Source organism: Drosophila bipectinata, chromosome 2L (genome assembly GCF_030179905.1).
Source record: "Drosophila bipectinata strain 14024-0381.07 chromosome 2L, DbipHiC1v2, whole genome shotgun sequence".
NCBI lineage: Eukaryota > Metazoa > Arthropoda > Insecta > Diptera > Drosophilidae > Drosophila > Drosophila bipectinata.
In genome coordinates, this window is record NC_091736.1 from 12,752,148 (window position 1) to 12,768,269 (window position 16,122).

Genomic DNA, 16,122 nt, shown 5'->3' on the forward strand with positions numbered 1-16,122 from the left:
TAATTATATAGCTTGTTAATTATAGTTTCTTTTTAAAAACCATATCTTTCTTGAACATATTTTATACCAGTTTTTTGACCAGTCATTTGCCATCGCAAACATTGAGTCTTCCATTATAATTGTACTACAATTACCATTCCATCGGCAGACAACAATCTCCCACCTCGGATAGCTTTTAGTGCAATCTCATTGCCCTGAACGGCCAACAAGCCGACCTTGAACTTGGCGATTGCAAGCTGAAAGAGCACATCGCATCACTTGCCGGCAAATCGCTTTATTTCCATTATAATTTTCCATTACACTGCCCTTTCCCTTTTCGGCAAGTAAGCCGCTCTGTCTGCCGCTGACAGCTGGCGGCTGAGTTATGAATGCTTTTAGTGGAAGCTCGCAGAAACTGAGTCAGTCGAGCAAGTTCCCAAAACCAAGCAATAAAAAATGAAGAAAAAAACCCGTAGAGGAAAAAAAAAAACTGAAAGTGACCACCGCGTGTTGTGCATTCCTGATATGGGACACGTACTGTATCCGCGAATAAATCTGTATCTTTTTGGTATATTTCAGCTCTGGTTCTTAGCCCGGAGTCCAATGACCGTCCTCGACTAGCTTAAGGCATTCCAACTTCATAGTCAGCGGCGACATATCCGTATTTTTTTTGTGTCTCTGGTTTTTCTTTATTTCTGTTTAATGTTTAATGTCTCTTTGGGTGAGCAATGAAATGTTAAACGGTAGCTGTTTTTTTGCGTAGCCCAGAAGTTGATTTTGCTGCTTGCTCCCTTGTCGAGTGATTAATTTTAATTTTTTTTTGCAGTTTAATTGTTTGGCTTTTATTTATTACTTGCAATCAACAAATCAACGCCAACAAGAAATCCATTCGTTTGTTGTTCCGAAAAGGGCATTTCGTGTTGTCCATTCCCGAGTGGCGGCTGCAGTCGATGACCGCTTTGTTCTGACCTTGGTTTTTCGAATTTTCGTTAATTTAAGTTTGTGGTTAGCCGCAGGTCCGGGATGCTGTTGGGCATGTTTTTTCAGATTTGTTGTCCGTTTAGACGCCAATCAAGGTGATAATTTTGCATATAAATGCCGCTAGAACAAAAGACTTCGGCAACGAACTTGGGGTGAGTAAACATGTGTTCGAAATTCGAAATTTATTGTGAGAACTATTAAGATTTCTTTAAATATTTGTTGCTGATGAGTCACGGGCTTCTGGTCCAGATTCCGGAAGTTAATTCATTATTTGGGATACGCGGCGTATGCGTAATGTGACTTTGCATAGATTACGTATACGCGCTGTTGGTCATAACTTTTGTATTATCCAATTTTAGTTTTGTTTAATGATTTTTAATTACCCATTTACCAAGTTCAAAGTGCAACTTTATGTTTATTCAATATTCACTGTAATGGTTGCTTTGCTGATGTGTTTTATGGCCAATTTGGCACTTCATAAAATACATACATAGTACGTATGTGCTTCGAAACTTAGCATAATGCAACAGAGAAGTGGTCTTCGTGTTGACCAGCCAAATTTGCAACTGTCAAGATCTACGAGATGAGATCGTTGCTGAAACGAACATAAACAGAGATCATGGAGGCTAACTTGGCGATTTGGCCAGGCTTGGCCTGTCTTGGATGGTGCGTGGCACGGTAGTCGCTTGTAAAAATTCAATTAGAAAATTAAATATTAATTACTAACCGGCTCTCGATGCTAATTCAATTAGCAACAGTCGCTGCAGCTGGTCAGGTGCACTTAATTTTTAAAATTTAATAATGCTGTGTGGGTTTCTTAGTTGCTATGCTTTAGTTAAGTCTTTTATTAGTGACAATTAATAAACTTAAAGGTATTTTTTACTCAGAATCACCTGCCAATTTGATATTGATCTTGGATATTTATTAATATTAATTATATAGTGTGAGGTCGTTCCAAAGTGAACCAGTTTCGGGCTGGAAAGTATGCCAAAGTAGACTTGCACAAGGTCCCTGATCAGGAGCAGCCCTCGTCGTAATGCCCGGGTTCCCTGTCAAGTTTTTGTTGATTTTGCGCTGAAATGCTTCATAAATTCACACTCAGTTATCCAGCAATTAGCGGGAGGTCCAAAAGAGCTTTTTTGTAGAGCTTTTGTGCTCCACCGCTCGATGGAGCTCTCTCTCTCAACCGGGTATGGCAACCGGATAAGATCGTGGTGCTCGCTCGGATAAAAAGTTATAAGAAAAAGTATACGCTCAGCCGTCAGACTCTTCAAACGGAATAAACCGCGGACGCTGAAAAGTAAGTCGACGCGGACGGTGCGCATGCGGCCAATAAATAGCCAACAACAACGCCGAATTCGAAATTGAATTGTGTTTTTATTTGTTTGCTTTTGTTTTGTGTTGTTATGCCATGCTCAACGCTGGCTCCTAAAACCGATAAAAGTTTGCCAAAACAAAAAAAAAACCGCAAAAGCCGCGCTCAATTCCAAATACTTATAATTTTGAAAAACGGTAAACTAACGGTAAAAAGTTTGGCGCTCATCTAGTTAATAGTGATGGCTGCTTTTTGCATAAATAATAACTATATAAAGCAAATACTACATAAGTGCTACAAAAAAGTTGGCTTAGTTTACACATTTACACAACCAATTTGAGGGCAAATAAAATATAATTAAAGTGAATAAAAAATGAGCAAATTTTTTGGCCATAATCATAAAAAGTAAATCAACCTGGCCACCATTAAATTTTGCAATTTTGGTTTTATACAAAAAAAAAAAAGTGCGAAATAATTCAAAGTGCATAAAACGTTGAAATAACTTACAAATAAACCTGTGGCTTTAAAGTTGTTTATTTTAAATGTTTCCCAATGGCTTTGGATTAAAAAAATCAAAAATACTGTTAACAATGATCTCATAAATTATTTATTTTTTTATCAAAAGTGTCTGAAATACATCAAGAAAAAAATAAAATTAAAAATAAACTGAAACTGAAATCTTAAAATAGAAATTATAGAAACAGAAAGAGAACGAGTACGCTGCTGTGGGTGTTTTTGAGTGTGAAGAGTGTGTGTGTGTAACAGTGTGGGTGGGAGTGGGAAAAACGTGATGCACATTTTTCCCGTTGCCTTCTGTTGGGGGGAGCTTACCCAACACTTGGCTTTGTTTTTCTGCTTCTTGCCCTTTGATTGTTGGTGGTTGTGGGGCTGAATTTGTGATGTGAGATGTGTGTGCATCAGGTTGATTTCGGTGATGCGTTTAGACTGTGTAATTTCCATGGCAAGCCCCAAAGATTACTTCATCTTCCCGTTTCATTTCCTATATGGCCAGATGATTCAACACCGCACACTGACCAGCGCAAAAATAAAAACACTGCAAAAACACAGTAGAGAAGAGAAAAAAAAATTGCATGAAAAAGCCGGTTGAAGGCAACTCTTACATATTTACACGCACCAGCGCTCATTGAACACACGCCGCCACTAGCTTTTAAAAAAAAAAAAAACCTAAAAAAAATATAACTACAAATAATAACAGCAACAACAGCGACGAAAGCAATACCAACAAGGCGACACAAAAACCTGTAAAGCACAGTGGTTTTTGTTGTTTTTGTTGTCTTTGCAGAGGCCCAGCTGCGTGTTGATTATGTCAATCTCATGTTTGCTTCATTTCCTCAACACCGGCGGGGCAAGAGGCAAGCAGCAAGCGGCAAGCGAGAGAGAGAAAAGGTGAAAATGATGGCGAAAAGAGGCAGGTGAAAGAGGGGCGGTGGCAGTTTCACTTTCGTTGGACTTGAAAATAAAAGCTGCAGTTGGTCTGAGAAGACTAGCAGGAGAAAGAGAGCAAGTGAGAGTGAGAGCACGAAAAGCAAGTGGGATGCATATGGCGTTTAGATGGGGCTAATACAGTGAAGCATCATACAAGAAGAAAATAAAGTTTTTGTTTTTTATAGATATTTCATATAGGAATTAAGAATCTATGTATGTATGTATATACTTATAGAAATAAAGATATATATGTATATTAAATAATAAAGTAGGTTAAGTCACTGAGGCTTACAAACTGATCTTGTTTCTTTTGATCTCCCAATCTAAACCCACTGTACTTGACTTCTGTTGGCCCGTTTGCCGCTTGGTTTCAGTTTCATTTTGTAACTGTAATGTCTGTTTTTCCCATTGTTGTTGGGTGTCGGCTCGGCCATTGTTGTTGCAACGTAATAGCAACGTAATGTGCTGTGCTTGACGATTTCCACATGCCGCTGCCATGCGTTGAGCTTTACGTTTTGGTGCCAAGTCCAGCGTCGACGCTGGCAGCGACACCAGCAGAACTGAATTGGGCTAATAAAGCATTGGAAATTATGGCTAAAAGCAACTCCTGTCCGAAAAATATGCGAAGGTCAACCAGTAACAACTCTAACAGGAGGAGGTTGAGAACACCCTACTATTAAAATAGTACATTTTTAGTTCAAGTTCTTATGGAATAGTTATGTAGGAGCTGTCATGTTGGTGAAAAATTCTAATTATAAATGAAACAATTTATTACCGGGTTTTAAAAATAAAATGCAATTTATGTGCAAAGTCTGGCGGCGGCGAACATGACTAGTTAAACCGGTTCATTGCAGCAGGCTGCAACAACAAAAAGCGTCCACTCGATGGGGGTGCAAGCAGCGAGTCAGCCCCAGAGTCAGAAAAATGCAATTGCTGGGAAAAACATTTTTCTGGCGTTTAAAGAATTGCACAAATATGTTTCAACTGAACTAAAATAAATTTTAAACGAAATCAATTTAGTTAAATTATGAATAAATGTGTATTTTAATTGGAATCAAAGAAGGTAGCATTCTGATTCTGTATCAGTATTTTAAAGCCAGAAAAGAAAAATAAATAAAATTCTGATAATAAAACGACAAAAAAGAATCTCTAATTTTGCTAACTAAAAACCGTTTAAATAAAAAATTATTAAACGCTTGTTCGCAGCTGTGAAAACAAGAATATTTTTCAACGAAATATTTCAACAAGTTTAGAAGCGTGTGTGTGTATTTTTCAAATATCTGACTGGCTACATTATTTTCATCATTAATCATAAATGCAAATTTGCTGATTATTTAGATAGAAGTTATTAATTGGACAACGAAATTGGATTATAAAAAAAATACAACAAATTTGAAAACAAAACAAAACAAAAAACCAACAACAAGATTTTAAAACAATAATTTTGTATGCCGGTTTCTACTTGACAAGTTTGGTAAGTGAACTTTAAGACTTGATGAATGAGATTGAATTATGAAACAAATGCTGGATGATTTGTTAGGCCATTAAGCTCCGTTTGATGAAGAAACCAAAACCACTTGCAAATAAGAACAATAAAACCTTTGCGGAACTAGCCAGCTCCATAGCCTCAGGGCAGCGATACGATCATGTATAATTCTCTTTCTTATTTGTATTATTCATATACCCTCGGGGTCTATCGACTTTCACAACAGAGAACTCTGGCCGAGTGGGAAAATCCAAGCTGATGCCCACATCCGCATGCCAGTGCACGTAACACGTTGCGTATGCGCAATATTCTCTTGTGCCAAATCCTGGTATAATGGAGGTCTTGATTAAATTCGTAAATAAATCGATTTATTTACTCAATTGTAGGCCAAAAGCTGGCGCAAGTGTGAAGTCTCTCTGAAGACCATTGCCCTATCTCATTAGCATTCCCATTTTAAGGGTATTTACAGATTCGTCATGATCATGATATTATTATTTTCCACTTATTCAATTTTATCGACACTTAATTATAACTTTTGCCTACGTCATGGCTTCAGAAGCAGAAGTCAGCCAGCAGTCTCCGACTGGCGATGATGATGATTTCGCGCCGGTCTCAGTTGCTGTTTCGGTTTCTTAATTGCTCGAGCCCCCCGCATGGTCTCTGAAGATTTCAACGTTGGGTTTTATTGTTAATTTGTTTGTCGTTGGATCCGGTTCTAGGTCTCATTCTTATTTCTGGTTTGTTGAGTTTTTTTTTTTAATCTCAAACAAAATTTTGTAGAGCGTTGAAATTCCTTTGTTTCGGTTCCCAAAAGAACGTAATTTCATACTCAGTGTCGATTATCAAGTCATTTTCTATTTTACATTTCCGGGTAGTTGCGTATGGTGTTGATGTTTTTGCGAAAAAAAATTATTTGCATATTTTTTTCGGTTTACCAAACTAATTTTTCATTGAGCTGCCTGTCACTTGAAGCTGAAGTATCTGCTACCTAAAAGCTTAGTCACGAATTGCAGATACATGTGCCTGCAAGATGCGATGAGATCAGTTTCGCAGAGTCTCACATGATTTTGCAATGCAAATCTTTTTAATTGAGTGGTCTTGCAAAAAGTCCACGCATAAATATCAATCAATTTAATTATAAGCTTGTTTTTATTTTTTTATAATATTTTTATATAATGGTGTGATTTTCATTAAAATAGGTTCCAAAAACCCGACACAACCAACAGCGGCCAGCATGAAGGGCTGGTTCGATGCGTTTCGAGACGATGGCGGTCCAACGCTATATTCCTTCTCAAATCGAACACCCGTAACCGGAGACGTCTCCATAGTAGCCGTATCAGTGCTATTTGCGACATTCTATGTTGCATTTTTGGTCATCTTTCCGGGTGTACGGAAGCAGGTGAGAGTTTCGTATTTTAATACAATTTATTTAAGACTTAAGATTAAGAAATAAGGCTTATAAAAGTCATGACTATAATATCTATAATATAAAAAATACATAAATGTATATTGTTATAGCTATGGCTAGCTAGATTGGAAATAAATTTTCTCACGCTACTATTGGTCTATTTAATTGAATTGTGCCCCTTGCTGGTAACAGCTTTAATCGCTGGCACGTTTTCAACAGATGTCAGATAAATCTTGGCTATATAGAGACCTAATGAGTGACTTAAGTAAACCCGTTTCGCCTGGCGCGCCCTTTTTTCTTGTCTTCTGACTTTTATTACAGTCTTGCAAGCACTGAGCTTAAGTTAGTTAGTTAGTTAGCCACTTTTAATAACAGCATATACTAATTTGATTAAAATGTTTTCTTGTTCCCAGAAATTTACAACCTTTTCGACAGTCACATTGAGTCTTTTTGTGGGCCTAGTCATACTAAGTGAGTAGAGTGACCTTCAATTAACACGATATTATATTCCATTTGCATACGATAAACACCAACAATGCCTATATCATGAGAAACTCTACACATCTTTATTCAACAGTCACCCGCTTGGGATCCGCGTGGCATGTGGCACATGCAACCATCATAGCACCCTACAAAGCCTTCTCACGCGAGAAGCTACCGGCGCGCATCGGCACCCACATTGGCCTCATGCACGTCAATGTGACGCTGACGGGTAAGTTTGCCAATCCAATCCAATCCAATCTAATCCAAACAATCCGCCAACAAGTACCTACTTCGCCATGGGTGAATGAGATGTCATATTTGATTATTCCGAAGTTTTTAAAGAGATGACTACGAAGTGTGGGGTTTGGGTTGTTTGGTTTTTTGGTTGGTATGCTTAAATTTAATCGTTTTTAAGGTATAGGGCTTCTTAGGCGGATCTTAGTAAACACACACAACTGATTAAAGTATTGATATCTCTACCTATACGGATAAACAAATCAAAAAATTGTTTTCTGAGATATAGCCACCATAAGCAGCTATAATGTAAAAACATGTTTATTTTCGAGGGGGTCTTCCATGACATTGGACAAAAAATCTAAAAAATATTTTGTTTCTAGATTTTGATGCAGATTTAAAGAGAATCGATCCACAAATCGTTTAAGGTATTCCGCTCAAGAATCGGATGACTATTAACAAAGATATGGCCATCGCTGTGGGCCAAATTGTGCCTCCATGCCCTTTCCCCATTTTTGAAGGGGATCCTCCAGGAAATTTGACAAAAAATCTAATAAATATTTTGTTTGTAGATTTTGATGCAGATTTAAAGAGAATCGATCCACAAATCGTTTAAGGTATTCCACTCAAGAATTGGATGACTATTTGCAAAGATATAGCCTTCGCTGTGGGCCATATTGTGCTTCCATGCACTTTCCCCATTTTTGAAGGGGATCCTCCAGGAAATTTGACAAAAAATCTAAAAAATATTTTGTTTCTAGATTTTGATGCAGATTTAAAGAGAATCGATCCACAAATCGTTTAAGGTATTCCGCTCAAGAATCGGATGACTATTAACAAAGATATGGCCATCGCTGTGGGCCAAATTGTGCCTCCATGCCCTTTCCCCATTTTTGAAGGGGATCCTCCAGGAAATTTGACAAAAAATCTAATAAATATTTTGTTTGTGGATTTTGATGCAGATTTAAAGAGAATCGATCCACAAATCGTTTAAGGTATTCCACTCAAGAATTGGATGACTATTTGCAAAGATATAGCCTTCGCTGTGGGCCATATTGTGCTTCCATGCACTTTCCCCATTTTTGAAGGGGATCCTCCAGGAAATTTGACAAAAAATCTAAAAAATATTTTGTTTCTAGATTTTGATGCAGATTTAAAGAGAATCGATCCACAAATCGTTTAAGGTATTCCGCTCAAGAATCGGATGACTATTAACAAAGATATGGCCATTGCTGTGGGCCATATTGTGCCTCCATGCACTTTCCCCATTTTTGAAGGGGATCCTCCAGGAAATTTGACAAAAAATCTAAAAAATATTTTGTTTCTAGATTTTGATGCAGATTTAAAGAGAATCAATCCACAAATCGTTTAAGGTATTCCGCTCAAGAATCGGATGACTATTAACAAAGATATGGCCATCCCTGTGGGCTAAATTGTGCCTCCATGCCCTTTCCCCATTTTTGAAAGGGATCCTCCAGGAAATTTGACAAAAAATCTAAGAAATATTTTGTTTCTAGACTTTGATGAAGATTTAAAGAGAATCAATCCACAAATCGTTTAAGGTATTTATCTCAAGAATCGGATGACTATTGGCAAAGATATAGCCATCGCTGTGGGCCATCTTTTGAACATTTATAAAAAAAAAAACAAACATAATTTTATAGATGATCTAAGAAAACTATAGTATTGACAGCTCTACCGATGGGGCTTTCATAGTAAGAGGATTTACTAATGATTCCTTTTATTGTTCATGAGTCTTATCTCATTATCCAAACTGAAAACCCCTTTCATCAGCGTCGATTTTTTATGAAACTGGTGGCTGTGTCGTGCCCCCCAAATCCCAAAACCCCACGTCCCCATTTTTCGAGGCAATACTCGATGGGAGATAAACTGGCTCGAACGTCAACGAAAACAATTGAGTAATTTTCATTCAAGATTTTAATCGCTCATCCGAAAAATAAGACAAAAAAATGGATTCGTGTGTACATATACATATATAAATTTTAATTAAAATTGCCGATTTTTGGGTAGCAGTTGCGGTTTAAGGTTCGACTGGAGCCGAGCTTCTGGCGGCTAATTGATTTCAAAACTTGGGGCAGATCTCTTCTGTGATATTTCCACGGGCCGTTCGCTTTTGTTTGAGTTATCAGACCGAGTGTGGGCGGTGACGTCAGCTGCGGTGGTAGCTGCTAGAGCTGTTGCTGTTGCTGCTTTGTTTGTTGGCTCCTGCCAAGTGCCAAGTCAAGTTGCATGTCACGATTCTTGCCAACAAAAGCAACATCGCTGGCAAAAGGCAGCAAAGCAACAACAAATTGAAATGCCACTCGACTCGCGCTTAGCTCGAAACCTGCGGAAATATTCGATTCCAATGGCAAGCGCTCGCTGAGGAGGAGGAGGAGGCCTCTAAGCACACATATCCATCCGAACATATGTATATTCATTTGCCTGTTTGATTCTTGGCTCGTTTCACTCACTCACTGACTGGCTTGGCTCATCGAAAAGGTGAAATGCTTTTGTGTTTGATCTGAGGCTACCTTAGACCCCAGCTGAATCAATTGGAATGCCAGTTTGAAGTCAACTCGAGCACGAATAATCCAAGCAACCATCCAATCCTATCATACCGCCTCATCCTCGGGTCACAAAATCGGTGTTGCAAGTGCCGGTGCCGGGCCGGATTGGATTTGTTTGGCCCAGTAACAATAATTTTTTGTTTGCCATATTGGGAGATTAAACTTTATGATGCCCTTTGAGGGCAAACGATTTCTACTATACGGAAATCTAAATATTTGTTGCGTCAGTGGGTCTAGTGCTTGGGCTTTGGCTTTTGCTCTGGCATCTGGGTAATTGGATTTTCAAAAATGTTTATTTTGTGAAATAAAATCTGGGCTATAAAGGCTGTAAGTATAGGCTTAGAGAACTTGAAAAGTAAAGATTAAGACTTGAAATATCTAACCTAATCCTATACCTCTTAGTAATAATTTTTCTTAGTGATAGTACACATATCTGCATTAATATATATTTACCCTGTTGCCTGTTTGGCTCTTGACTGTGGCCATTATGTCGGTTGCCATATTGGTTTTGACTAATACCGATTTGTGGGGTATCCTGGGCCCACATCCGGGGTCTCCCCCACCGACAGAGTGCTATTTCGGTAGCATTTCCCAGGGCCAGACCTCCTGCTCCACCTTCCGAATCCCTCAAAGCCGATTGAGTGACGCTTGCCAAAAGTGTTTCACGTGTTTTCATTCTCTATTGTTAGATTTGGGGCTTTGTGGGCGTTTGGTTGGATGGTTGGATAAAAGGGCAAATGTTGGCTCAAGTTGACAGCAGCTGCTCGACGAGTATTTCTTGTTTTAGATACAATTTTTGATTTTTTAAAACGGTTATCAAGCGCATGTCAATTTCTGAGAGTGGTATTTTGGATCAGACTTAGTCCGGCTTGACAACTTAATTGTTGCACTCGTTATTCATCGCGATGTTTTTTTTTTTTTGAAATTTTCAATTGAGTCTGAAGGAGTTCACATTGCCAAATCAAAGTCAACCAAATGTCATGTATTCATTTGTAACAAAAAAAAGTATACAAAAATATGAGTAACAACCCAATAATGATGATATTTTTTTAATGGTGATTACCGATTTTTATAAAGACTTCTTTTTTATTTTTTTGTTGTTTTTGGCTTTTTGCTATTGTAGTTTTTGGGCCAATCTGCGGTGACTTTTGTTGCACTTAATTATACATCATTATGACTGTGGTGCACTTCCATTTGTGTGTTGCATTTTTCGTTGCGGTCTGGGTCTGGCATTTATTCGACTCTTGAATAGGTTGTGCTATATGTAAAATGTGTCGGCTTTTCCATCATTTGTGTCTATCGTGGGTGTGTGCCGCAAGCTCAATTACCTGCGGCGTTTAGTCGGCTTGTTTGCGGCCTATGACTTCAATTGCCAGGTGTTGCACGTAATTGTGTCTACTATATTGTAGGGTTTTTATTCCTCTAGCCTTTTTCATCTGAAAGACATAAAGCCATCAACTTGAATGCCAATGACCCTTGTGTGGCACATATGCTTTTCCAAATATAGACCCCAACGAAGAAACTATTTTTATAGAATTCTTTTTTTAAATTCAAGTACCTATCTATCTGGGATGTTGTATTGCTTTTCCCTGGCCATCATTTAATGGAGATGGACATGGGCTACTTGAGCTTTATTCAAAACTAATGACAGAAATGGAACGTTCGTTCTGCCGACACTTGGCGAGTGATGATGTGATGGCCAACAATTTAGAGAAAAAAACATTTTAACTCATTCATTGTCTTTGTGGTGTATTGTGTCGTGTGTCGTGTGCCTCTGTCTATTGTAAAGTCATGATTAATTTAGGTTTTTTTTTTTTTTCTAAATAACTGCCGCCGCTACTGCTGGCAAATTGTTTTTACCCCAAACAACGTACCACGTCGTCCTCCTCCTCTGGCCAACTGAAAGTAAACACGAAAATCAGCATAATCATCACTTAAAATTATGAAAAGGCATAAAAATGCTTAAAATTTATTTATCTTTTTTGTTTTCTTGTTGCTGTTGCTTTTTTTTGTGTCCATACTTAAGCGCGAGCTATCCAACATTATCGTCATCCGCCTCAAGTATCAAGTAGGGAAACATCAATTTCGTATACGTCGATATGGTAATTTTTTCTTTATTTAGCTTTAGGTTGCTCTTGTTGGTTTTGCTTTTAATTTTCAATAAAAGAGCGCTTGGCTCTTTAGGAAAAGTTTGAAGTTTGCGGAAGTTAATACTGGGTGCCATAAACAATGGGGTATTGTAAGTTATTAATGAGCCGAGTGGTTAATGGTTCTTGGTTTCTAAAGAGCAAGAAATCGGACTAATGCCAAATCAAGACTCTTAATGTTTCTGAAACTTTTTAATTAAAATTAAGCAAGACTTTAAAGAGATCACTACAAGCATTAGATTTCCTTGAGTTTGTATCTTTTTACTCAATCACCCATTTCAGTTTTTGTGTTAATTTTTTACGATCTCAGTGTTGTTACTTCCCCTTTGATAGATCTGTATCGCTGCAGCCATAAACAGTGTTTAAATCAAAACAGCTCAGCGATTACCATTTCAAATGGTCAACGAAAATTGAACCGGTTCGACTTACAGCATTTCCACGTTCACGAAAGACCCCGGTCTCGAACAAGTCTATCCGGTCACCGCCAACTGGGAAATCATAACGATTGTCAGTTTAATGACTCCAAAATCCAAAATCGATCCACAATGTGCGTAGACAGTGCGTAGACTTGGCTTGGCTTAGGTCGGGGTTGCCATTTTCGGTGCAGTTTCTATTCGGGCTGGGGAGGGGTTGAAAACCAGAGGCCAGGCCGAAACCTTGTTCCGAGTCGAAGGCCAAGCCCCAAGCATATATTATATGACAACTTTTGACGATTTATGTAATTTTTTTTGTACATTTTATTTGTTTGTGGCGCTGAGTTTGTAATTTGTAAGCTTACTTTGGCGGGCGGCAGCCAATTTTGGGCACATTGGAGTCGGTTGCCGGCTTACGTTTCTCCTATGAGTCACTGAAATATAATAATAAGACTCAGCGTGGGAATCTCCATAAAATATGAAAATATTTCCAATAGTGCATAGTTGCTTTTTCCAAAAGAGTAGTCATGATTAACTTTGTTTTTCTGTTAAAATAATAATCCGATCAAGACTTATGAATATTTATATAATCATCTCATTTATTAATAGTTTTATTCGCCAATGTTTTTTTCCACAATCTTTATTAGAGCTTAGAAATGAGTTCTTAAATATTTAATTTAATTTTTTGCATATTTTGTCACTCTGTGCCAGACACTATGGCAACCCGAGCACCTCCGACTTCAAACCATCCAAGTCATATATCATTTCACAATTCTTGACGATGAAGACCCCTTTTAACTGGCCAGAGCAACTTAAAAATAAAAGATTAATGATTTCTGCATAAATTTTTAAAATGTTTTGAGAATTAAAAGACGCAAGTTCTGCCCACATTAGAGTGGGCAGTGAGTTTCATTTGCATTCCTTTTATTGTTTTATGGATTTTGGAAAGGAAACGATAGAGTTTCTCTTCCATTCACAAAATTCCCAAAAAGTGCCCATTAGTCAGATTTAGTTTCTAATAACCCCCCTGCGTCATGTGATTCTATATCTAAGGGTGTTCACTTGGTGGTTGTGTTTTATAATGGACTTAACGAACGCGGAATCACTTCGCTTAAGTTGTTTGGCCGCTCGAGAGGTGTGCAAAGTTGTCTATAAATTATGCAAATTTTTTGCTTATTTGCTCGAACTTTTTGTCTCTCTCTCGCCTCTTTAACTCGTTGAGGAATACAATAACAAATAACACCAAAAAAATATATAAGCCAAATGCAAAACGGGCCAAAAGCGCGTGTGCTGTAAACCGGAAAAATCATTGACGAATGTGAATCAAATATGCAAACTGAAAAAAAAAAAAATGTTACTTGTTGCACATTACGATTGTTGTTGTTTTTGCTGGTGCACTTTTAAGCCATTCACTTGAGAGTGCTTGTGTAAGGTTAGCTTGTTTCAACCATTGACAATGAATTGCTCGATGAGAGGAGCGGCATTACGCATACGCAACGTGGTCCCCACTGGGTGCAACAAACGTTTCCGGCTGCAGCAGGAAATGATATTTTGAATTTCTATGTTTGGCTCGTTTTTTTTTGCCTGTAATTGCTGTGAAGGTTATGCGATGGAGTGCGATTCGAAGGTGTTGCCAGCTGCCATTTGTCAGCTGGGGGAATGAAAGGTTCTGGCCTGTCAAATGGCCGGGGTCTAACTTGATTTTGAGCCACGTTTACACTGTAAAGTGGTTGTCAAGTGAATGTGTCTGAGTGGCCCGATGAGTGGGGATTTTTTTTATTTACAGTTGCCCTAGCTTAATGGTTGTGTAACTAGGTCTGTGACACACACTCGTCTTTAATTTAATTTCATAAAATACTCAAAAATACACTTATCTTTTTGTAGCCATACCTATTGGTAACTGGACACCACCTGATATCGACTACAATGAGCGGTTCACCTGGGAGGGGGCCAACGACATGAGTGCCAACTACCGTCATGCCCTGCAGCGCGGATTACCCTTTCCCATCCTCACGGTGGCCGAGTACTTCAGCTTAGGTCGCGAGGGCTTCTCCTGGGGCGGACAGTACCGGGCTGCCGGCTATTTTGCCAGCATTATGTTGTGGGCCTCGCTCGCCTCGTGGCTGCTGATGAATCTGCTGCTAATTGCTGTTCCGCGTTACGGTGCCTACATGAAGGCCCTAACCGGAGCCCTGCTGGTCTGCACCACCATTGGCTACCACTGCCTGCTTCCAAAGCGGCCTCTCTGCATTTACCTCGAGGGCGGACGTCTGGAGTTTCATTTCGGCTGGTGTTACTGGCTGGTGTTGGTAGCAGGTAAGTTGGGTGGCCAAGCCACTGCTTGTAACGAACACGGAAGTAGTTTTTGAAAATAGTAATATATGGAACTCTTTTAGGAATCCTCTGCTTCATAGCGGGGGTTCTCATCTCCATCATCGACCTGGTCTGGCCGCACACCTTCTCCACTGTGCTGGAGGTTTATTACGGCACTCCCTATGATCGCCATGTGATCCTGGAGGAGTCCAGTGATGTGCGCTACCGCAAACCGCGAAATAGTCGTAGCCTGGAGGACCCGCCTGGTCTAGGGTCGCGTATCCTGCGACGCCTCAGCTCGAAAGCTCGCGACATGCAGTCCAATGCTGCCCCAAGAAGAGACAGCCCGGCTGGAGTGTCCACCAGTGGTGGTGTCGAAAACAAGGCCTTCCAATCGGATGCTCCAAAGAGTCCTTGGCGCTATCCCTTCCGCAGATCCCAGCAGCAACAGCAACAGCATCAGGCACATCCGATGCACCAGCATCCGTTGCAGCAGCACCATCAACACCACCAGCACCACCACCAGCAGCAACTGCAGTTCGTTGGCGGGCCGGTGGTGCAGCATCCTATGCATCATATGCAGCGCACCATGTCCCAGGACTCGGGATCCAGTATCGCCTCGGCAGCAGTTCAGATATCGCCGCTGCACAAACATGCTCTGGCGCGAATGTTGCCGTAAGTACTTTCGATTAAATATAATCTATAGTTACTATTAGTTGCGAAAGAAATATGTCATGAATATATTTTCCATCTTCCATTCCAGTAACCCTCCGGTAGAGCGTATACGTGACATGGATCACTGGTGACAGCCATTGGACAAACCATAAAAATCAAACATTTTTTAGGGCTTAATAAAAACTTGACTAATTGGAAATACTTTTAAAAAACTCGTAATGACAAAAACAATTTGTGATAATCACCTAATTTAAACAGAAACATAAATTGTAGGATACAAACATTTTAGTAATTGACCTTGGCGATCGAATGAGAAATTGTTAACTTTAATCCTAATCCTAATTAAATTATTTTAAAGGCATAAGCTTAAAAAGAAAGAGAAATAATAATGTTCTTAGTGATGTTCATTTGTGATAAGACAATCCTGCCACACGTACCCAGAAAAATGCATAAAGATGATGAAACCAGGATCAGGAGTTATGACAACAAAATCGAATGTTTAAGATAATTAGTAATTTATTATTTGTAATATTTGTAATATGAATTCAATGCCAGTGTCTGTAAATCATAAGATAAAAGCGAAAATATGTAAAATTGTTGTAAGTTTAGTTTTAAGTCGATGACAATGTTTAAAAACGATTAGGATAAAAAAACGATGACTAGAAGAACAAA

General features: G+C 39.0%; 1 protein-coding gene across 2 annotated transcripts; it reads left to right on the forward strand.

Annotated features, from left to right (window-relative positions):
- Window positions 1–2,215: 2,215 nt before the first annotated feature.
- Window positions 2,216–16,122, forward strand: mol (dual oxidase maturation factor 1 mol). 2 transcript variants are annotated; one of them, XM_070277490.1, is made up of 8 exons: window positions 2,216–2,260; window positions 5,060–5,195; window positions 6,407–6,606; window positions 7,029–7,086; window positions 7,193–7,327; window positions 14,347–14,778; window positions 14,859–15,450; window positions 15,539–16,122. In XM_070277490.1, the coding sequence occupies exons 3-8, from the start codon at window positions 6,442–6,444 to the stop codon at window positions 15,579–15,581; spliced, it is 1,425 nt and encodes a 474-aa protein (XP_070133591.1). In that variant the 5' UTR covers window positions 2,216–2,260; window positions 5,060–5,195; window positions 6,407–6,441; the 3' UTR covers window positions 15,582–16,122. The 2 variants fall into 2 exon arrangements, with proteins under 2 accessions (XP_070133591.1, XP_043068554.1); XM_043212619.2 differs by having other exon boundaries at window positions 2,226–2,472.